Source organism: Wasmannia auropunctata, unplaced genomic scaffold, assembly GCF_000956235.1.
Source record: "Wasmannia auropunctata unplaced genomic scaffold, wasmannia.A_1.0 LD335888.1, whole genome shotgun sequence".
NCBI classification, from domain to species: Eukaryota; Metazoa; Arthropoda; class Insecta; order Hymenoptera; family Formicidae; genus Wasmannia; species Wasmannia auropunctata.
In genome coordinates this window covers 737,338-762,296 of record NW_012027002.1, presented here as the reverse complement: position 1 = coordinate 762,296, position 24,959 = coordinate 737,338, and the positions used below count along the sequence as shown (strand labels likewise).

At 38.9% G+C, this 24,959-nt stretch overlaps 1 protein-coding gene across 4 annotated transcripts; it reads right to left on the bottom strand.

The window, feature by feature from the left end:
* Positions 1-17: 17 nt before the first annotated feature.
* Positions 18-24,936, bottom strand: LOC105455624 (pleckstrin homology-like domain family B member 1). 4 transcript variants are annotated; one of them, XM_011699088.1, is made up of 14 exons: positions 24,547-24,936; positions 17,664-17,847; positions 16,284-16,424; positions 12,708-12,881; positions 10,959-12,165; positions 9,727-10,657; positions 8,295-8,668; positions 8,070-8,220; positions 7,594-7,819; positions 7,337-7,502; positions 4,172-4,301; positions 1,138-1,323; positions 644-901; positions 18-555 (listed from the first exon to the last, which is right to left on the bottom strand). In XM_011699088.1, the coding sequence occupies exons 3-14, from the start codon at positions 16,420-16,422 to the stop codon at positions 367-369; spliced, it is 4,131 nt and encodes a 1,376-aa protein (XP_011697390.1). In that variant the 5' UTR covers positions 16,423-16,424; positions 17,664-17,847; positions 24,547-24,936; the 3' UTR covers positions 18-366. The 4 variants fall into 4 exon arrangements, with proteins under 4 accessions (XP_011697390.1, XP_011697387.1, XP_011697388.1 ...); XM_011699085.1 differs by having other exon boundaries at positions 17,664-24,936; XM_011699086.1 differs by lacking the exon at positions 17,664-17,847.
* Between the last annotated feature and the right edge of the window lie 23 nt (positions 24,937-24,959).

Genomic DNA, 24,959 nt, shown 5'->3' with positions numbered 1-24,959 from the left:
CCTCGCGTTTGTCCTTATTTTTTTTCTAATTATCGTGTTCGTTTTTCATAAAGATACATAGAAATGCTATCTAATAAGGAATATTATCTAATGTAGAAAAATTTTCTATTATAACGTAAAATTATTAGACATTTCCAAAAGAGATTTAAAAAAATAATTGTTATTTCTAATTTATATCTCTGTACTTTATGCATTATTCATTTGTGTTTTTAGTCAAGAATCGCGTTCTGAGATTTTAGGTATAATTCCTTATGAAATAATTTCTCGTTATTGTTATTAAAGACCAAGAAATCATCATATTCGTGTCACGGCAAATTAGAAAATTTGATTTTGCATCATGGAAATTGGTTTATAAATAAGCATAAATCAAACACCGTGATCAAACTCGTGATATCCCTCTGCACCAGTGAACACAACGTCCACCCAAACGCGCATAGCTTCTGGGCTGGGTGCCATAAGATGATAAAGCCTAGACGTAGTCTTGACGATGAACGTGAGGGAAGGTTGCGGCGATCGGACAGTGTTCATATGGTCCACATAGACTTCTTCGATCGACTACGAGATCATTAATGTCGATTAGTTGATATTTAGTATTAAAATTCTTAACAGACAAGCTTATCTATTAAGAAATTGTGACACTTACCTGGAAATAAATTACGCCGCGAGCCTTCCTGGAAGTGTTATCGCTGTAGTAAGATAATGTCTTCCGTCTGCGATCAAAAACGAACCATCGTTTGTTCCAGTGATGAAACTTTTTGCTCATCTTTGATAAATAACCACTGCAACTCGTCGTGTCGACCGTAACATCATAAATCAAAGGTAACTGATGCCCAGCAGTTTCTATATGATGCCTTAGATCCAGGGATTCCGACTTGATCGGAAGGTGCCTCGTGAGCGGCCTCTGTAAAAGTTCGTTCTTCGTCGAATTTTGATCCACATAAAAATAAAACGCTGAACAGATTAAAGCTTTCTCTGTTTAAGTAAAACAGAATCGCGGATATTAAAAACAACTAATTTAACTTGAATGTAATTTCTTCGAGTAAAAACCGAGCTCCTTTTCTGAATTAGCATTTTAGCAGTTCTCGACTCTGTTGCTTGTATTTTTACATCGGTAATCAATAAATTTGAAGGCATTACCTGAAGTTTTGCCTTTTCGCGATGTTTGACAGGTTGCAATGGTCCAAGGGTATCCATCTCGCTAGATGTCTGCGAAAGGGGGCGGCTTCCATTTCCGTCGATAATTCCACCACCATCACCGCCACCACCACCACTATTGTCGCTAAGTCTCTCACCTTCCATCGATGTTCTCCTGTCGTCTCTCATCTGGAAATAATTCACGAATTCTCGTTATTCCGTTTTATCAGTTTTCACAAAAGTATTCTAAAAATATTTACTGCGTATAATTTTCAGTATTAAATAAAAAATTAGAAAAAATATATACATATTTAAACTTTAATTAATGATATGAGCGTTTAAGTCAGTATTGTTTTTGCACTAAGTTTTTCCGCGTACATATCTGTGAACTTCACGTCTTCGTTTGATATGTCGTTTTTTCGTTCTGCCTTTTAAGTAATTCATCCACATAAGCGACATCATATTGCACACAATTCAAAAAGTTTATATTAATTGTACGAAAAAAAAATAATGACAACTATGCCGAGACGTTCGTTCTCAGAGATCCAAACAGACGATGGAGAAAGACTGACGCTGGTGACTCAACGGTCCAGCAATATAATTCCCGCTTTAAAATGTAACTCCGGACTCCCACTCCTAATCGCCAGATGCCGTGTGAGCACCAAAATTCGCCCGCGCAATAAGATTTGATTATTCATTCATGAAACGTCGCGCCACGTGTGACACGTGTCGAATGACACACATTGCTAAAACGATACGCATCAATATTTGCTTTTCGCAATATATAATATTCGCTATATACAATTGCAATTGAATTATATCGGATATTACTGACAAAAGTAAATCAAGTTTCGACAAATATATACGCATAAAATTAATGAAAATCAAACAATTAATAAAATCTTTGTTTCATCAAAAAGATTATCATTTAAATAATTAACGTTTTAGATAATTGAGCAATGAGCCAATATTATTATAAAACATTATATAATGTCGAAAGTTCGTTCAAATTATTTTTTAATATTAGTAGTTGTTAAGTGGTTCAGACGAGAGATGAGAAATTCCGTCAGCTCGGCAAACGCGGTGACTCATCACAAATACTAATTTACCGCGGACATTTCACTTCGGCTTAACTCAATGCTAAATAAAGTGGTAGGAATGCAAGGAGTAATATGCGAATATTTCTCTTTGAAGGAATAAAACTTGGGACTTGGAACTACAAGGATTACACTCATGCGCATTAAAAATTTAATTCATAAAAATGGATGTCATTTTTCACATAATACCTAAAAATTTTACATAATATAACACCTGTAAATGTCCATTTGATTAAACGCGTGCAAAAACGATACGGAAAATTTATCGTACGTAGATATATCCAGCGAAGAAGGAGGTCAATTGCAAAAGAGACTTATGAGTTTGATGTCATCTCATTTCTGTTATAAATTATCGCCGCAGGCTTAATCAAGACTCTACAAAAGCACATTTATCGAAGTACAGACTATTCTCTGAATGCTGCCCAACCCGTGGCATATTAGCATATATAAAACACGTGTGCAATCACGAAAACACTTGCTCCAGAATGCAAATGGATACACGGGATTACTTGCGCAATGTCAGTGCTGAAAAGCGTAATACGGCTCTGACACGTGGACGCGATGGCGGGCCAAAATGCTACGCGAACTTCCGGCGGCAACAAATGCGTTGTTTTTCAATGTATGTATGTACACGGAAATATACTTCAAAATGATCTTTTTCAACTGTCGAAACACTTGCAAACGAAAACGAGCGTTGCAGGAGAGAAAATCGCATAGCCCGCGTAGCCGCGTAGTTACCTGACTTCAGTGTAGCTGACACATGAATTTGTTATAACAAATTCGCTTCCTGTTGTTGTACACAATGACTCAAGTCATTTTCTAGGTATTTTGAATATTAACTACATTCCTTTCGAATATTTCTGCTGATTCACACTTCTCGTCAATCGCCCTATATATGTATTATATCACCCTATATAAGGCTGCGTTCGATTTGGCTTTAACAGCGCTTGAGAGCGCATCATTTATTTCGCTTTAACTGTCCCATTTAATAAACAACAAGAATGAAGTGATGTTGTAAGCGCTGTAAGCACTAAAGCGAATGCAGCTTAAGTATTCGCCCACAGAATTACTCGAAGACGTAACATGACTATTCTTTGCATTCGGCTGGCACCAGAGTGGAGTTTTTTTTGGAATTACGCCGAGATAAATAGAATAAATAAAAAAATAGTAAAAAAAGATACTCTCATTAAAAAGAATAAAATATTATACATATAAACTATATATTATACATATATACTCAACGTCGATCAGAAAATAAAAGCTTGTAGAAATTGAAAGAAAAAAGAAATAGAGAGAGATATATAAAAAAGACAAGTAAAGATAAAGAGAGAAAGAGGTACTGTTTATAACTGTTTAACATATTTATATACATTATTTTTGTTATATAATCCCAGAGAGAGAAACAACATACCCAGATTGAAGACTCCACATTGAAAATGCAAATTTCACATCTTCAAAAAACTTATACTTGTATAAAGTTGTTTCTCTACGTTAAAAAAGAGATCAATAGCTCACAGTTTTTGCACGATAAATAAATCCGCGACACAATGCGTCTCGAAGTAAGAGAAATCTCGCTTGCGTGAACACTGAAAAATTTTAGGAGGACAGACTTGTCGGGGAGACATTTCTTTGAACAGGTGTGCGATAAAATCCACACGAGCAGAAATAGACTGGAAGATAGACTTTAGCTTGCTCGACGTAACATCTTGCAGTTTACGTACGTAGATACGTACGCATGTGTTCGCGTTCAGTAGCGTTTGATTGAACGATAAAATATTTTTGGAAATCAATGCATGCGTTAAAATAAGTAGTTTCTGAGAAAGGAATTGTATACGTTCGACATTCCACGGACATTTGCACAGCATCTCAAAATGAATTGAGGCGTAAACTTGAAATTTGATTCAACGTAAGATATATTGTATATTTTATACTATACTCACGTTGTCATTTTGAAGTAAACTATAAGAGTTATTCGACGGTCCTGGACTGGGTGAAGTAAGTTCCGAAAGTTTGCTAGGGGATAATTTTTCGCTGTTTCCACCTTCCGCGCCGTCGGTGCTTCCGCTACCGCTGAAAAAGTAAACCGATAATAATTAATTGCAATTACGCCGCAAGTCCCTGTAATTTGCAGATCACAGTAAAACTTTTAATTAAACTATCAAAAATCTATATTTCGTCACTACGTTTTGCAGCTTCAAGAACGCTGATTAATTTACTATCAAAATTAAAGAAATAATAAATTGATTTAACAATTAAAAATGTATACCCTAAATACAAGTGTAAAAATAAAGGAAATTATGAAAAATCCGACGGATGTCTCTTATTATGGTCACATAATATATCGCAGTTCCATCGATTCCGTTGAATCGTATTTACACTTTATTTATATTTGATATGAAACACGCTGACACATTTAGTGGGCGCTTTTATTAACTGGAGCGTGAACACCGAACGTCGCGAATTTCACTCGACGTTCCCGTGGAGGGAACACGATGATGCACTTCGAAAACCACGGTCCTAGCTCCTGAGCATCGCGAGACTGAGGAGAGGACGAGAGGCCTATAGCGAGAGGCCAGGTATTATTAAAACCTAACAAGTACAAAGTGACTCGGTAGACCGGTTCGACGATACCACCGGCATAGCGTTTAATTCTTCTACAATGTTAAATGCAGCGCGAACGATACCCGAACATTCCGATCCTCGTTGCCATGCCAGCCTCGGCCTTGGTTGGCCTTAGAAATATTCCCTTGTTCCCGATAACTGATCTCCAATTATAATAGCCCGTTTCTATAATTTTATTTTAATACCTTCTTTCATTAAGTAACGGCTGTAGAGCGAACAAAGCTTCACGCGATGTGTGCATTACATGCGACTACAACTGTACGCCGCATACATGCACACACATGTGTACTGTCATAATCTAAACCATTTAATTCGTCTTACGACAATTCTACTTAAAAATATATGTCTTGTTTAAATACTTTGTTTAAATAAAGAATTATGACAATTGAGTTTGATCATATAAGAATTTAATGAAATATATCTTTAAAAAATGGAGTAGCTGAAATATATTCTTTGATGAATATTTATAATTTATAATTAAAACTTTTTTAATGAAAATATAATCAGTAGTGAAAATATAATCTGATTACTAAATTATTAAATACTGATTACGATTTAAAAACTCTGAATACGATTTTAAAAAAGATATATTAAATATTGATAATAGAAAAAATATAATCGGGAAACCTTGACAAAATCTTAGCATTTTATGATAGCTTGTCTGAGTTTTTATGAGTCTATGCGCAAGTTATTGATACATGCATAACATATACACACAAATTAATTACATCATCTTTGAATGCAGCTATGTCTGTGTATGTGTGTGTGTGTATATTGTGCACTTACGTTGCGCGCCTACATATATTATGATGTATTAAGAGTCGAAAGGTGAGCGTTGGTCTTCTTTTTGCCATGTATCGTCTTGTTAAATTCATTTTAACTTAATTCGCGTGACGCACACATTTACATTATTATTATTATTGCCATTTATAGTATTTATATTATTGTCATAATAGTTAATACGATGTTTTATTTTATTTTATTTAATAACTGTTATTTCTGGTTTTTTTACATCAAATGATATATTTTTTTACTCATTAATTCATTTTCTACAATAAGTACTTTAAAGAGAAAATTAATGAGAAGAAATTAAATTTTTTAGAATTTATATTATCGCGTTAAATTATTTTAAAAAGTTTTGAATCGTTAATTATCAATCAATCATTTTGTGACAAAAAAGATAGATTAAAAAAAAATTAATGACTTACAAATAACGTTGACGAATATCGTGCGCGTGAGTTTCCAAGGGGCGATAGCAATTGTCGCAAATCCAATCTTTAGCGCAGAGGTAACAACGATTACTAGTGAGGAAAGTGATTAGGTTGCATCCCGTAACTCTGGCCTCGTTCAGCACTATCTCACCCATTTCCCTGGGATCCATTTTGGAGCATTGTTGACAATAGCTACCGAATACACATCTTTTTTTTTGTCCCCTTTCGTTGCTCGCGAGTCGTTATTCGGTCTTCGTATCTATCACGTTACAATGTTCCGAAACGTTCCCACATCTTTCGTTTGATTTTCCGTTACACGACACGTTAACGCGAGTAGAACCACGAGAAGACATACAGCTACACGCAGATATCGTATCGCGCGATAACGCCCCGCCTACTTTGCACCACGAGAGAGTGAAGACTCAGGCCGAGTGCCGATCAAACCAACACGATATGCGGCCCTCGCACGCAATTAGTAATTGCTCTTAACAGTATCTTGGACATTGACAGTAGTATTAATAGAGTGAAGATGAGGCCAATATGATTCTCTGATCAATTTCGCAAAATATATTCATTTCTCCCGCGCGCCTCAGCTTCTAATTTATTTATATTTTTTTTCATTATGATGAAAAAGATTGTTTTTCGAAGAAATGGAGGGTAAATGAGTGAATGTACTTAATCATGGAATACCTCAGGTGCTTATTCACCTACTTGCACCATTGATTGAAAAACTTTGATTCTATATCGGACGTATGCACACAATCAGACCACTACAAGCAAGATGCACACAACATTCGTGGCGTGTCGATGAGGAAGGTTTCGTAATAAGCTTCAATCAACGATGGAAAGGTCGTTGCGATTAACTGCGATACTGCGCGATAATGTACGCGTCTTGTATTACACACACTTCGTGGTACAAATAACATGCGTTTGCATACTTCGATTTTTATGTGGCATAATAAATGTCCGCTTGTAACGATCGAGCTACAGCTCGTTGTACATACATATTTAGGACACTTAAGTGTTATTATCACGAAAGAATGCAAATAAAATTTTTTATATATTGTTATATAATAAATTTAAAAAAGTCATAATATAATAATGCTTTTAAATTTTGAAATAATTAAAAAAGGTTAAAGAGTTCTTACATAACTCTTAAGAAATAATAACGTTCTTTTGAATCATTTTGAATCAAGTCATCATCATTTTGATTCAAATTTTGAATCATGCGACGTATAAAATAAAAAAGCGAATCATTTTCATTGGACTCACCTTTCTGTTGGTCCAGTGGAATAACTGGAAGATTCTTCACCAGATTCAACGCTGTTGAAAGACGCACAGTTCATTTTTCTTTCTTCCCATTGTGAACGAACTTCATCCTGCACGCGCCTTTTCAATTCTTCGACTCTACGCCTCTCCTCCGAGATTACTTGACTCCCTGGGAAGGAAATAAATCGATATTTTTATTCTTGCTTGTTCACTTTAAACTACTGTGTATTATACAATTTATAGATTGGAATAATTTGCACCTTGCTTAGCTAAATGAAGCTGCCGATTTCTCTCGATTTCCTTTAATGATTCGATCGTTTTTCTTCCTAAGCTGCCTTGATTGTTTACAATAGGAGAATCATTGGTCACTCTAGAGATTCTGTCAAAGTCTTCTCTACTCGGAGATCGTTTTTCTTCAGAATATTCAGCAGAGTTTTGAGCCAGATAGCCGAGCTCTTCATTTATCTCTCGTACTCGATTTCGTGCCTATCATAATCGCAATTGTTAATTAATTAACGAATGATAAATTAATCTACAATACATTAATCCACTAAAATACATTATGTAATACATCATGCTATAATAAATACAGATATTTAATAGCTTGATAATTTTTTTATACTGTAAAAAGAACATATGAGAGAATTTTTAATCTAATTATCATTCATGCTTGAAATTGCATCGACTTTGGTGGATTAATGTTTCTTATTTTAGTTTTATATTATTTTTTACTGACTTCCTCCAGTCGCTTTAAATGTCCCAATTTCTGTCTCTCCAGACTTTTAGCCTCTTTGGTCGCCGCATTCTTTATCTCGGACCGCTGCGATTCCAGATGAGTTAATTGCAATTTTCTGCCTTCGATCTTGCTTGTGAGATCGCTCAAATATCTGCAAAAACATGTACGTAACGTATGCATATCTCAAGAAAATTAAATGTGATATAAAAACGATTATAAGCGCACCTTTGTAGCTCTTCTCTCGTGGCTAATTTACTCGCCTCTTCTTCGAGATGATGAAACTCCAAGTCCTCGAAAGCCTTTCTTTCGCTCTCTAAGACGTCTTGCTGCGCCGTTAACTTGTCAGCAATATTCTGCTGCATAATTTCATCCGTGCAATTGGCCAGTTGTTCGTCTAGCCGAGCACAAACCTGCTGTACCTTTTGAACACGTTGTTTTGCTTCAGCTTGCAAATTCGAATGACCCGCATTATCCTCCGCCATTTCTCTCTCCAGTTCATTTATTCGCATTTGCACCTTTATCTTCTCTCCTTCATCCTGCGTGAGCTTCAGGGATTCCGATTCATACTCCGCGGACAAAAGTGCTTTCTCCAGCTCGAGCTGTCAAACAGTAAACAAGCAACATATTGATTTTTAATATCTTTTAATATCCGTTTGTGCTGGTTTTCTAAATCCAGCTTTACTGAAAAATAAAATATTGGCGAGATAATTGTTTGCAAGATGTATGATATAATTGTTTCGTAAATTCCGTGAGAAAAAGATTATACGGAAGATACGACGATGATATAACCACAGATCCTTCTTGCGCGAAAACAAATTTAATCTTTTTCTTGATATTTTGTTCTCGAGAAGTCTTCGATTTTAAAAATCCGTCTAAGTGTGTATGTGCTCTTAGTTAATATTTTAATCAATGTTTCTCTATAGATTGGTAATCCCACTTCGACCTCGAGAGTTTCTAAACATTGAACTATTTTGTTTTCTGTCATTTCCCTATCATTATTAAGCTAATGGTCTGTAAAAGTATAATATCGTATTCGACAAATTTTTAAAATCAATGTTCTTGAAATGGCAGAATTTTCTACAATTTTAATTAATTTTTGTATGAGAAATTAATCTGTCTGTCGTTATATCATTGTTTTCATTGCATTTTGTATCGCGCACTATATCTCGCGATGCCAAGTATATAAAAAAAGATCGAGTGAGTACGGCACTGGCATTGTAGAGGCGCTATCAGCATAGCTTTCTCAAATTTTCGCCTTGTCAGATTTTATAACACATTAATGAAAACTAACGAGACGCTAACTAGACACCGAATAAAAATTCGATACTATAAAAAGAATCTGCAGGAAGAGATTAAAGTGTGTAAATTCAAATATTAGCTCGAGAAACGATAGTTTAAACATAGATAACGGAGATTGTGTATCTAGAGTTTGTGTGTCATCACTAGTAATTTTATTACTAATTATAGATATCTTATTATCTAACAAATACTTACAATCGGACGTCTTAGTATTCCACATGCCCAGAAAGGGATAAAGAAAACAAATAAATATCTTATTTAATATACGATACGCGTAGTACAAGATAACAGTGACAAAACTGTTATCTGACGTTATCTGTTAAGTTTTGCTTAACGTCGGAATGAAAAAAAAATTTACCTCTCTATTAATCTCTTCCTCTTGAATTTCAATTTCGGCGACGCTCCTCTTCAAAGCATCCATGTTGCCGAGAATGTGCACTTTCTCGTTTTGCAAAAATTCTATGTACTTCTTCCTGTCCTCCTCTTCCAACTGCTTTCTCTCCTTGTCGGCTTTCGCTTCGTTGGACTTTGCATTGTCCTTTTCAGAATTGTTTCGCTTGGGAGTCACGCAGATCTCTTTGGATTTCGAGAGCATAGATAACTGCTCGATCGCCTCGAGGAGGTCGTCGTTCGAGATGGCCAGTTTATTTTCTATCATCTCGCACGAGGTTGACAGCTGGTTGTTTTTCTTTGGCATAGAATGATTCTGATTATTATTCCGCGGGGATAATACGACGTTTTCGTAAATATTCGCATTCCCGTTTTGCTGCGCCTGCTGCGGTTCGATTTTCGCTCCGTTCAGTCGAATCGTTCCGTACGTGGACGGCGGACCTTTGGTATCGTCATCAGTCCTCGGGTAATTTCCCGTTCCTTCAATATAACTGTCGCTCTTTTTATTATTATTGCTGACGATAACGTTTTCGTAGTTGCCGCCACGAGAAATCGAACCTGAGAAGCTGCAATTGCCATTCGTATTGTGAGCATTAGAGTACTTCGCCGATTGACTGTTACTCGATGTAGCTGCGCGTGGTGATCCTGCGGAAACGACACACGACTGATTTTCAACTTGTGCCGACTGATCCTTACGACTGGCCGGCGAATTGCCATTTTGGAAAATAACTTTAGAATTTTGCACGGATATATTCTCGTACGACGAGGTACCCCAACTAGTTTGCTTGCCAGTGTCGAAGGAGAAATGCGGTTGATTTTTCGACGGGCTCTTCGGACTGTCGAAAGAAGAAGAATAGCCGAGTCTCTTGTCACGCGGAAGAGATCCATTCGTTATGATCCTGTAAAAAATATTATTATATCAAATATATACATATTTTGTATTTCGTCTGAAAGTAAATGACTCAAAAGAGATATTTTGGGCATTTAATATTACGAAATAAATTTCTACAAATTCTTTTCATCTTCTATTTCGTGAAAGGAGAAAAAAAATCTGCAGAAATAAATATAAAAAAAAGGGGGGGAACAAATAAAATTGAACTAAAATACGAATAGTTACTGATTAGGCTGCCTCGAAAATCTGTAGAAATAAATTTAAAAAAAGGGAGAACAAATAAATTGAAATAAAATACGAATAATTACCGATTAGGCTGCCTCGGCTTTTCAACGGTGCTTTGTCTTTCGTACTCGGCACACATTGCCAAGATCTCCTCGAGCCTCATTTTCTCTTGTCTCTCGACCTCTTGCTCCCGCAACCTCTCTTCCTGCGCCTGTTTCCGCTTGGTCTCCGCCTCTCTGCGTTTATTCTCCGCGTCGGCTTGCCTTTCTCGCAATTCTTCCAGGGAGCAATTGCTACCGACACTCGGGGTAGGACTCTTGACCCTCGCGTAAACTCTCTTTTGCTCGCTATACCTCGGATTACGATTAAATGCCGGGCTCGGTGGCAGTATTCGCTTAACATTTGGATTCGAGCCGAACCCGTGAGCGGTGGACGGCCTCAAGATTCCGACGTTGGCGTCTCCGCCGGTGTTGGCGTTGCAGATACTCGAATTCGATCCGTATTTCTCCAGTTGCAGAAATTCCGTGGTAGTCGTTTTCGTGACGATAAGGCTTTGGCTCATGTCGAAGTCCCTGTCGACGAGATGGTCGAGCTCGTTCGAGCTCTGACAGGTCATACTTCGAGACATCAGGTCGTCGCTTCGAGCGGCGACGATCTTCGCAGGAGTCATCCCGAAAGACGGCGATCGCGCGTTCTTGTTGCTGTTCTCGTGATACGGCTTGCACGTTTTTAGACACGTCTCCGCCGAGTACATTCTAATCTGATTGTGATTCTGGCACTGGGCATTGACCGTGTTCGATCGAGTTGACGTACTGAGGCGCGAGTCCGATCGCTGATCGGGATAATTGATCGTGTTTTGCGATACCGAATCGACGTTACCATTCACGGTGAAACCGTTCATCGGGGACTTCGTCAAAGATACCAAACTCGACGATCTCGAATGCCCGAGGATTTGGTCGGCTGGCACATTCGTCGTGAGAGCACCGACGGGAAAGACCTTCGGCGAGACGCAGTTGGTTCTGTTTTGCTTCGACAGCATCTCGAACTTGGTCAGCTTGCTCAGAAAACCCATCGTCTCGTCGTCGGAACAAGAATTCCTGGGAGATTTTCGCGGTGCGACCGGTGGCTTTCGCTCTAAGTGATGATTTTCCTGCGACTGGCCGTCAGGAAGAGCGAAACTTATCGGCGCCATTGAGATTCTCGAGTGGGGAAAGACAGATCGTAGGTGTTTAGCCTCGGCTGGATGATTAAAACGCATGTAGTTCGATCGACCTATCGATAGCATACAACCTGAAATAGTTAATGTCCTTCTGTTATACATTTTTTGATAATTTAAGTAACGTAGTAAATTTAGTAAATTTAGTAAAAGTAATTTAAGTAAATTTAAATAACTATGATCTATATATACATATAAGAAAAATATAATATTAATACATTAAATTTAAAAAATGTTATTTCTACATAGAAAGAACGATTTTGTTGAAAGATCAAAAAATTTGGATCTAAAAATATCTTTGTTAGACCATCGAAATAATTTTGTTGGAAAGTCAAACTGATTGGTAGAATATCAAAACGTTTTACAGCAATGCTTATCATTTTTGAGTTTCAACAAGAATTATTTTCAGATCTGTATCCAGCAAAATTTTTAGACCTTCCAGCAAAATCGTTCTTTCTTTGTGCAATAACATTGTACTAATAAATATCAAAACGTTTGCAATCGAAATATCCTTTTTGCCAGTATGAAGGACCTTTTCCTTGCTACTCCTCCACTGACTTTTTAGGACGTCTGCGCACCGGTCACGGTCATTCGTATTTAGGCCAAGGTCTCTTACCTTGCGCGAGTCTCACTGGCGAATTTATCGGTACACCATCGACAAATGTATTGCCATTTATGGGGTACAAAGTGACCACGCCGTTATTGTTCTCGATGGCACAGTGCACGGGTTCGACGCCGGTACCAGCCACCAAAATGTCCGCATCTCGGTTTGATCCAAGCGTGATCTTACCTGTGTGGAGGGGAAAAAAGGAAAAGAGTAAATTTATTTCTCAAGAGAGAGAAATCAAGAGATGCAAAAAATATTCAATTTTTCGTCTTAAATTTCGGTAATAACCAGAGCCGTTCACTTCCGAGAAGCAGTTTGTATTTTTCGAACGTAAAGATGCGCAAGATAAAAAAAGAAGCGACACGAGGAAGATCAGGAAGCGTGACTAAATATCGCTTGCGCGTGTCTTACGGTTGAATGGAAACCAGGCGAGCGCGCGTATGCATTCCGATCAAAATTCTCGCGGGCTTACTTAGTAATGCACCTCCCAGCGTAATATGAGTTACATTTATTTTGGCAGCGGTTCTCCCACGAGTATCGGAATATATAAATATCGATATAATCGGATTCTCGAGCTCATCCCGCGGAACCGTTTCACGGAAGCTCCGATTCCCGAAGGGCGCATGAAACTCGAGAGAGAGTTTACAATATTAATTTGAGCCTTCTGGGAATGTCAACGACCTGGCGCGGTCGCGGCGAGGATGGCCGGATGTATTCTCCGCTAGATATACAGAACTTCGATGTATAAGTACGGAAATACGGAATTAAAGCGAAAAAAATTTTAAATTAACTAAAATACACTTCGATTCACACAAGTATATAGTTTCATTGTACATCTGCACTCCTGAAACCGAATATACTCAAACTGCGTAATTTTGAAATAGGTATACTAATAACAATTGTAAATGCGTACGGAGAGCGGACAGGATTTTTCACAGCCGATATACAAGCGATTTCTCGATAGATCGACGAACAACTCGCACTAGTTTCCGTAAAATGATTCTAGATGCGCTCCGTTCTGCGCGACGCGGGTAAATCGTGGTGTATTCTACGAAGGACTGCAGTTATATTTAGTTTTAGCGCGGTCGTGCACTCTCTCGTTGCATTTTCGGTCTTTTTGGAAATGTGTTGGCCGCGATGCGCGTTGTGGGGAATATATAAGTGTCCGGCAGTACCTAGACGCATAATTTAAGCGACGGTTGAACTAATTTTTTCTTCTTTCCCCCCTCCCCTCTCCCCCTTCTCGAACATGTTCAGGATGAAATAAAAAAAAGGTTGTCCAGCATTCAAGAGTATATATGCAGCATATCAATTTATACGTTGCTTAAATTGAAGATTTTTATTTCCATGCATAATACTTGTTTGTAAGTCGCAGCTATTAATTGTTATGTCCAGTCGAATCAGAGTATATAAATAATTTTTTATCGGAAACATGAAAATTTATTGAATCATGCACGAAGTAAAAATCACTGAAACATAAGATTTCAAAGCTCGAATTCTGCTGTGGAAGCGTATTGTTTTATGTGTGTGTGTCTATGCGTATATGTATGCGCATTGTTTTATGTGTGTTCGGAGAAAGTTCGTCATGATTTCAAAACGATCATATAAATTCCAAGGAGATGCGGTGTTCCGACGCGTATATACGCAAGCGAGCCGGTAGACAGACAGGTGCACAGAGAAAAAGTGAAGCTCATGACGTTAGCGTCCCATTTTCAGAGTTCCGATATAATTGATATAATAGAATTCTGGCTTTTACCCAAAGTGTTCTAGAGTTCCTATATTTTACGAGTTTTCTCGCCATTAAATTCGACACGCTTAAAAACGAAAAAGTTCTATTGATCTTTTTAACTCTCGCTCGGTTCAAGTATCCATGAGTAAAAAATTTTAGCTTATTATTTAGTTTATTGTTCTATTCTTTTATAAACTAAATTGTATTGGATCTATATGGCTTCAGATTTATAAGAAAAGCTTATTTCACGATGGAGTTGCGTTACTCGGTTGTCATAGCGAACGGAAGATAGCTTCCTGTCAATCAATTTCATCCTACACGTCCTATCCTCGTATAGTATAAGTGTTACACAGGTACATACATCCGCTCCAGGTCCGCTTTATCCGCGTCAAATTTACGCTATGTCGTCACTTATATCGTTTCTTTTTTTATTCTCTATTCTTCTCTCTCCATTGTTCATTCGTTTATTCCTTCGTTTTAGAAGCACAATCTTAAAGACTTTCTCGAGCAATCTAAAAATTATTTGGGGCAATACGAATTTTGTGATTCACGTCATTATTTCACGCTCGGTTGCGTGACGCATCGACTATATTTAAGACACTCTAGAATATACAAACAGTAAGCAGTACACAAACTGCCAAATTCTTGTAATCAACTACATCCTAGAATCCTACATTTTTCTTTCATGTTCCGGGTTCGCAGTAACTTAACTCCGTTATAATGTTGTCCGCGTTTGTTTAATCTGTTCGCCGTTTTACGAACCGCGATATTATTTCAGTTCACTACCGTCACTTGTTCTTTACGAAACGGAAACGATACGGTAGGGCTTGTGAGTTTCTTAAAATGGCCCTGCTCTCCCTGAGTCTTTATATACATTTATATACCATGCAAGGTCTTTGTATGTGTGTATATATATATATACCTATATCTCTCATTTGTTGTAACAACGACACAAACTCAAAAATAAATTTTCCAAAAAATGAGTTCAAATGTTTCGAATCATTAGTTTTGTAATATTAATTTTCAAATGCAATTTTGATGTAATTTACTGTAAGAAGACTAAAAGTATGTATTTTTAGAGTATGTTTTTTCTTTTTTTTTTATGGTCTTGTTCTTTTTTTATAAGCAACTAAAAAAAATGAAATGAGCGATATGTACAACCACATACTGTATACACATATTATATAAAAGTATGTAAAGGCTAAAACCGAGTTCGAAGGCTTGTGCAATCGCGGATATTACGGTCACGATAATTCCTATCGTGGATACTTCAACCTGGCCGGACGTAATATCTGTTGTCTTTCGTTGATAAACATATGTTTAAAATCACATGATGAAATAAAGATTTTATCGCCGATCCTTTCCAGTGCACTTGTCTCACAATAACGCGGGGGACGAAACGAAACGATACATCGCACGATTTTTCTCTTTCCCGGCTCGGAAATGACTATTCCACTCACTGCTACAAATATTAGTAACTTCTATCAGTAAATCCGATGGCGCCGTAAAGCTTTATCAGCTTTGGACAACGCTATTCGAGCCTCTTGGATTAAAAACACCGGATGAATCACTGATTACGTGGCGATCAATTTATCTCTTGCTACCAGTCCGATTTAGTTTCGCCCGTTCCACGTAGGTGATAGGAAAATATCGCGTGAATAGAATAGATTAAATGTATACGCGTGTCACTTTTTTTTTCTTTTCTTTCTAGAGACATGCACCTCCACCGAAATTTAAGACGATTAAACGTAAATGCCATAAAGTTGAATTAATGTAACTTCGAATCCAACGTGAAAGAACTGTTCGTCGCGTTCGAGAAGAAAAAGACGAAGTGACATATCGTATTTGTATCTAACCTTCGGGGAGAGGATGCAAAGTCACGGCCGTCGACAGTCGACCGCTTCCCATGGAGACGAGATGCGGCGTTTCCGTTTGCACGCGTAACGCCCGACCCGCCTCGTGCACCTCGAGACCGGCGGCCGCTATGCTCGCCATGCCTGCAAAACAAAAGCATTTGTAATAAATGAGCAATAAATTAGCAGGTGAAGCAGAGAGACTGGCGATGGGAAACTGTAACGATCCAATTCCATCAGTTCTCGCGCAAACGATCCCATATCGTTTCTCGCTATAGTCACGCGATCGATTTATTAGTAGTAGCCAAGTTTTTAATAATTTTATTATAATAATGATTCACCAAAACGTACACGCAAAGAATAATTTTACTGAATCTAGATCTGAAAATAATTTTTGTTCAGTAATCAAAATAATTTTGTGCGAAAGTCAATGATTGCTAGAATATCAAAATGTTTTATAGCAATACTTATCAGTTTTAACATTCCAACAAATTATTTTGATGATTCAACAAAAAATTTTCAGATCTGTTTTCAGCAAAATTTTTAGACTTTTCAACAAAATCGTTCTTTCCGTGTAATATTAAAAAATATATTTTTTAAATATACCTTATAGTTTGCATTCAAGCTTTACTTTTATTGATAAATGCGCGCATTTAGCATATAATTTACGTTACATTTATTATAGAATATCAGAAATAAATGAATGCATTTATTGATAGAAATAAGGTATGAATACAAACCTATATGTCAAGAACTTTTTCGGGAGATTACGAAAAAAAAAATGTGCAGCAGCTATGCGAGGATCGAAAATAGTTGATAGCTGTGAGAATTTGCATGCCCACCGGGGGACACCATTAAAATTACGCTGCTCGATACCGGACATATACCACCTAGCGGGAAGAAGGTTTACCGAGCCTTATTATTAGCTACAACGAACGACCTCGTCGAAGATTATGGCTATCGTTTCACGAGAGATCGATCCAGATGAGTTCTACGAGCGAAGCTTCACATTGGCGGATAAGAATGGGGAGGGTTGCCTAAAAAGAAAAAGCAAGGGACGAAAAACCGGTCTTTCCGAGACGGGAAAGGATTTTTCTATCTTGTTCTTTTTTTCTTGCTCCTCGTGCCCCATCATAAACTTCGTCTACGCCAGGGGTTCTTAACCTTTTTGCGACCTACTGCATCTTCGGCCGAGATTTATCGGTAAGATCGCGCCTATACTAGTCTAAGATAATTTTGTTGGCCATTACTATTTATTTTACTTTTTTCTTTTTTTTGTTTAATAGGTCCTTTAAGCCTCGAATCTGCTTTTGTAATTAATTTTTATAATATAATCGGATTTAAGAGAAATTTAGAAAGTTTTGGTCAAGCTGAAAAACTTACTCGTTGCAGTTGACGGTGTACTCGCATGCCGTTTATAGGGTTGTTCATCTCATGTGAAGGATCTTAACGAGTTGAAACAACTTTAATTAAGCGCATTACGCGTTAGGCCGTCCCGTTGAACTTTGCTAACGCGTCTGACCACGAGGAAGTAATGCATCCCATTTGCAATTTCTGTTTCAAGTTGCTTGTGCAGCGAAAACAACAATAGAAAATGGAGTATAACATAATAATAAAATTATTTCTTTGCAAACTCATGTTATGAGTAAAAAGGGAAATCTTTGGACGTGGTTTGGGATTTTCTAATTTCTAAAAATAATTCTTATATTTCTACATTATTGACAAAAATTTATCGTACTAATTGATACTAAAAAAGTGTAGAAATATCTTTACAAGAGAAAAATCGATTTTAAATCTAGAGAATGAATTCCTTCTATTGAGTTCACTTTACTGCTGCCTATAGCATCATACGATATATTTCATACATGAAATTTTAGTGGTTTACCCTTGCGGTTGAACGACTAAACGGCCAACTCGTGGCGTATAGGTACGATCGTGCACTACACCCACAATCTGCTTAAATTACACCTCCTCGGATTTCATCGGCGAGTAATTTAAAGCCGACGATTAAGACGTCGGGTTTCGTTGAATTTCTTAGCTCGAAGCTGAGATCTTTATGAGGAAGCAGGAGTCTTATCATTATCCCCGGGCTCTCTTGCGTATACATACTGAATATCGCGACATCGTCTCTTCTCGCGAATGCTAACGAAGACTGCTGATAGGTCAACGTTGGAAATCTGGTAGGTCATCGGCTTATTGCGCAGCTCAATCTCGTTGTCTGGAGCGCGCGCGAACGAGCGCTCTTGGAAATCGTGGCCGGATCGATATTCGCGCTGTCTCTCGTGCCTCGTGGTCGGAATACCAGACTGGAGCATTCGATAAGATACCCGATAAATAAACAACGCGTGCGCATGCGATACAATCGAGCGCGTTAAAATCGATGAGATCCAGCACGCGCTTGTATTCGCCGTTTAAATTTTAAAGCATTGACAATCGCGAAAGGGATGCTACAATTCTATCAGAAAAGCCACTATCATTAATATACATAAATACGTTACAAATGACACTTAATTAAAACCAGTGAAGGCACCGAAAGTGCAGGTGTATCGTCCTTGCAAGTCCGCTCTCGCGTGACTCCGTTCCAACCGTATTATAGACACCTGCCCGCATGCAGGTGAACCAATGATAGTGGAAATGTATGAAGAGATGTAGGCAAAGATTGGAAAATTCTAAATTAATAATACAAGATTAAAAAGAAAATGGCTGCAGTTATCATCATTTAACTATAATGTATAATCATTTTTGGTGTCAATTTTATATATTTGTTTGTATATAATATTTATATATAACAGTAATAATTATAAAAGTGAAGCTCTTAACTATAATTATTGTATGCAATTATAGTCACAAATACCAAACATTTCTCTCAGTATAGTACATTTATAATCCAGATATCTGATTTATATTTATCAAAAGAATATGCTTAAAATGATTAAACTTAAGGAGAGAGAAAAGAATTATTGAAAGATCCGCGTGCATAGTGATATGTGAAATATCAAGAATCTCGAATAATTTTTACAAAGATAAACTTGGCAAATTGAAAATAAATGAGAGCAAATTCCTCGCGAGTTTGCAGCTATACCGTCACCAGCTTCTGACAACATATTAAATTCGTCTGCAAATACAGTTGGTACTAACGGCCTTGGACACCTCATTTCGCCCGTTTCTCGATGGCAATCTTTTTTCCGTCGCGTCTTTTTCGTATGGATAAAATATTTTTTCATATCGCGCACAACAGGTCGTAAATACGTAGCGCGAGATCTCTTGCGCGCCTAAAAGGTAAAGAGATATACGAAGGTAGCAAGACGCGGGGCAGGCAAATGGCGAACGCAAATGTTTGCCCGCACGCGAGACGATAACACACAGATGATAACGTAAGTTTTGATAAAAAAAACATGTAGTCACGCCTCTCGCGCAAATTACACCTAGGTATCTTAATTTTAGATTAGATTAGAGCCGCGCAGTTGTGATTCTTGCGAGGAAAGCGCGCGAATTTTCCGCGTTTGCGTAAACAAGCGCAACGGGGAATGATGTGAGTTAATTAATCCGGCCCGCGCTGCCGGCGGCGCACCGACATACTTTTTTTTCGGTGGAGCTTGTCTCAATGGGTCAACGGTTTGCTCTCTATTAGTGACAGTTAACGCGTCAGTATAAACGTTTACCGATGACGTCAGTTGCCGCCACACGCGGAATGATTTACAAAGATGCCCCGCCATCCGCGACGCCTACAGAGATACGAGGCTTTTATCTTTATCGTTTGCGAGATGGGTGGACCAACTTGATATTCGCTTGAAACGTTCCTTCTGTACTATCGAAAAAAAAATTTTAGAGATGATTGGCAGTATGGTGTCAAGTCGAGACAGGTTAAAAATACAGTATCTAGTCATTGTTACGAATTTATTTCCGATAAATGGATCAATGGTGTCAGCGTCTTAATGCTCTCACAATGAAAACGATTTTATTTGTAGAGAGTGGCTTTAAATGCGAAAGTCTCGGTAGAAACGATAAGTCTCTTACAAAATTCTGAATTGAAAGAACAATATAAAGGGATCAGACTGGGCTGAGGGCGACGGAGGGGAGGGGGGGGGGGATTACCCTTTCTTCGAGCTTTGAGCTTCGACGGATGCTGGTTTATTTAGAGAAACCGTTTTAGCAGGAAGGAGCACGTTCGTGTCAGGTACCGAGAGCGCGTAAGCGCTCCGCGTCCGGCCCTATCCGCTCCGTTCCGTTCTGCCGCATATAGAACATCCGTTGCTGCGGCTCGCATATGTGCAAGCTTCGTGGCGCGAGGCGTCCCGAGGTGTTCTCATGCGATTTTGTCACGGTATATGAAAGATTCATGAATAGCTCAATACCGTTTACCGGCATTCGCGGCGGCTCCGCGAAAATTATATTTAAGTAGAAGGAGAACGGAGACGAAAATATACCGTCAATGCGTTTGTCGACTTGTGTGTGATGCCGGATAGCGCGATCGCGCGCGTGTCTCGAAAGAGAAGAGACGCGCAATCGGTTTTTACTGTAAACGGCAGGCGCACCCGATAAGGATCGAACCGTGCGGAGTTTGTCATTGACGAAGACAGCTCGCCTGTTAGCCGGTCAGCCGCGCTACATCGATAGCAGAGGCACGGGTAATTGTCTGAATTTGCGGCAATTGAGTCCAAGCGATGTAGAACCTAACGCGTCTAACATCTACAGCGCGGTTAACGATTTAAAGGAAAGCGATGATGTAGGGCGAAGGAGCGGGACCCGAGCCAACTCGGAACCATTTGCAGCCCCGATGTACATACATGACTGAAACGAAGATGCAAGAGATGCATACCCACAGACATACACATACATATATACGTAATATCTAGCTATCGCGTGACAATCGTTCGTGCGAATCGTTTCACGAATCGCCAGTTTCGCTCGTCTGGCGGCGACATCTGCCTGGCAACCGCATCTTCCTCTCCGTCTGGCTTCTTCAGCTTCATTTTTTTATCCCCCGTTTCTCTCGTATATGCAGACCCTTTGAACAGCTTCCCGTCGAGCTGTATTAACGCCAATGTAGTGCTTATAGACATTCAAGATGTTTATCGAAAAACGGCGGAATAGCAGGGTAGGAGCGTACTATACGAAATAATTATTTGTCCGTTTCGCTTTGTGCGCTTTCGATCTTGATGGATAGCTTAACTAACGTTTGCTGACATAACAACATGTCTATTATGTTAATTCCTCTATTGTATCCATTACGAGTTGTTTTCAACGAGTTGCAATAAGCATGTCTGGTTTTTTTTTCAGCTTCAATTATTTATCTTGAATGTGTCTTTTAAATTTTCCATTTTCATTAATTCCTTTCTTTTTCTAAAAATAGTATCTGCCCGAGTACGAGGAGCGCGCGCGTAGGCTCGTTTTTTTACTTTCCACCCAAACAAAATATTCCCACTCGTTTTCCGAACGAGATTACGTAGGCAGACGTAGAATCCGGCTTGCGCTGCACGCGATTTATAATCGACATCGATTAACGCCGCGCCTCTCGGTAAATTTAAATGATATGTATTAGATCGGTTAGAATATTAGGTATATAAAATCAGAAAGAGAGAAAAATAACCGCCTCGTTATCGAGGCCTCAAGGCAAGTATTTTACGCTGCTGAGCAGCCTAAGCGAAAGTACTGTGGAAACACAAGTCGTAACGAGCATAATGCATTAAATCATATATGTTTAGGAGGCTTTTATTCTCAAGGTCGATCTACCGGCGTTACGAACCTTTTGAGAAACAGCGTAGCATGTTTAACGAAGTATAACTGGTTTTCCGAGCCGGTATTCGTAACGCTCGCTACATCGATTACATTATTGATCCGTTTTTATTTCGCATTTCTTGGTTGCGCGTCCTTTTTGCGTGTCGTCGCGTCGAAAAATTTCGGCGAGAAATTTTTTCGTATATATATAGTGAAAACGGAAAGTTCTCCTCGCTTTTGCATATAGCTGCGGCTCGAAACGAGAAACGCGCGGCAACGAAGGGCGGAGAAATCGGCATGACGTAACGGCCCGTATAAAGGCAATAGAAATAAATGACGTTAAATTGTTGGGTGGTACGTTTTTTTTAGCGGGTTTCACTGTCAGCATTGGAGAACGAGACGAATTCGAAGACGAGATCAAGAAGACGAGACTTGCGTATTTGTACAGCGTCCGACGACGACTGCTTTAGAGTTAGAAACATAAACGATTGCTTACAACGTGTAAATTTCTTTTAATTTACGTACCGTAAAATACATAAATTACGTATAACAGGTAAAGTAAAGTATGGATACTTCTCGTGCCACGTGTAAACTTTACTACAAGCTTTCCAAGATTTCGCGAAAGTTTCCCGATCAAACTATCCTCTACAGGAAAATCTGCGAAAAGGGAGATTCGCAGAGCGGAACCGCGCGCTTCGCGATGCATTGTTAAAAACGTTGTTCGGCGTAAGAGACGTACGGCACCATATAGGCCGTAGGCAGCTGCTCGCAACGGACAATTCATGGAGCACAACAATGGGCGAGAACGGCTCGTCAAATCGATCCAGGTTTGCGCTCAAAAGTATCCATTTGCAAAGCGAATCTCTAGCGACGTGGCGAAATTCATTCTGGAGTAATATATTGTGTTAGAGTCGCTTTTTCTCCTAATTTGGTGTCTACAATGAGATTTAATATTTAAGATATAAAAAAATTGACCAATCATAGTCGATTATTCATCTCACGTAAGAAGAATAAACGATTGATCAATTTTCTTAAATCTTAAGTCTCAAGTCTCACTGCAGACGCCGCTTTAGAGAAAGATATATCTCCTCGTCTCGTAAAATTAAATGTTTGGAGATCGACGACGATTGATTTACAATCTTTGTACTCGCGCTTGCTCTACTAATTTGCTCCCAAATGCAAGACAAATCGATCTTATCTGATTTATCCATTTTCCTTATGAAACATGTTTGATAAATGTTTGTGGAACTAGCACAACGTTATCGAGATTCCCAATGAACACGAAGGACTATCGCCCATATTCCGCGTGTTATCCCTCGTATCCTGCATATCGGCAAGGTCACGACCTCCACCGAGAATCGTGACTGGATTGCACAGAGCTCTTCAGGTCGTTGCCATCATCACGTCGTCATACCGCATTTACCGTCCTGCCAGTCTTATTCTTTTGCTTATTTTATAATTTCCACGTATATATTCCAAGAATGTAAACATCTATCTTATAAGCTCTCGAAAAGTCACGAAACAATTAAGCATTCGTCATCGATGACTTAAAAAAAAATCAGTTTTAAATCCTTTTGACAACTATGAAAGAATTCCCGCATCAAAAGGATGATGACAGTTCAAGAATATGCTCTTTCTATGGACAAAAATCCGATTTAAGTTTCCTGTACGCTTTAATGTGCATTCCGAGCGCGAGACGTAAGGCGGTATTCTATTTCACGCTATGTCCGGCTCAGCGTGTCAGTGTCGACCAGAATGCAGGCACTCGCGAACGGAATGCAAATATCTCCTGTAGACCTTATATAGTTTTATAGATATCTAGCGGGAAGAGTGCGCGTGAACTGCGAAGAATCGAGGAAAGTCTACTCTGTCGAATTAATTCTTGAATTTTTTAAGCCGAACTCTGTTTTCGAAATCAAGGAAAGTGATATCTATTGATAGCGCTGACCAGACGGCTGCGTCCTTGGCCTATCCAACAATCAGAAATTTTTTATTCAAGACATGATGTCATGTGCACAGGGGGGAAACGGAGCGTGCATTGCAGTGAGTTGACGGAGGCGCAAGAAACTTTCTGTTTCCGCACTGCACAGCGTATTTGACACAAATGCATTGGAATTGCAAACTTACAGCCTTTATATATCTACGATATATAACTAAATCCTCGAGTTGCAGCTCAGTTAAATTGAAATTCACGCGAAGTTAAACGAAGAGAAGCATTTACTATCCATCTGCTCTGAATGTTTAATCTACTAAAAAATTTGTGTAAATAAATTCTAACATGAAACAACTTTAGAACTATACTTTTCCTTAAAAGTTTATCAAAAGTAGCTATAAATTTTTTCTAGGATATTATATTTTGCTAGTTCCCACACTTTAACAAGACAATTCCGAGACCGACCGGTTCTTTTCGAAGTGCCTAATATAATCGTGTTACCCATACGCCCCTGTTTCCTTCTTTCGCTTTGATTTACGGATTCTTACAATCCGGATTGCCTCGTATGAGGGGGGCCCACACCACCAGTGAAAAGGAATTTATCGTGGGACTCACCGACGCGGCCTGGAAGGGTCCAGCCACGAATTCCAATCTCGCTAAATCGGCAAAGGCCCCCTCACTCCGGAGGTGGCACTCCGATTTTTGTTTTCAACGCGTCCACCAGGCGCTTGTGAACGGTGCGAGGTAGGCTCCGGACCGGCGCTCGCGAACACTCATATTTTCTCCGGGCAAATGGAGTAGGTACACTCGCGTAGTACTCGGTCCCCCGTTTCGCTCCGTAAAAAGGAGTTTTCTTGTTTCCGGTTTTTTTTTCTACTTTACGAGAAACCGACCGTCAATTCGACAGGCGCGGCGCGTCGCGTCGCGTCGCGTTGCGTCGCGTCACGTGCCGACTCACACTGTCGTGGCAACGAGTGCTCCGCCACTGTGTTTCATAGCAACATCACCGTGTGAAGGCGGGTCCGCTC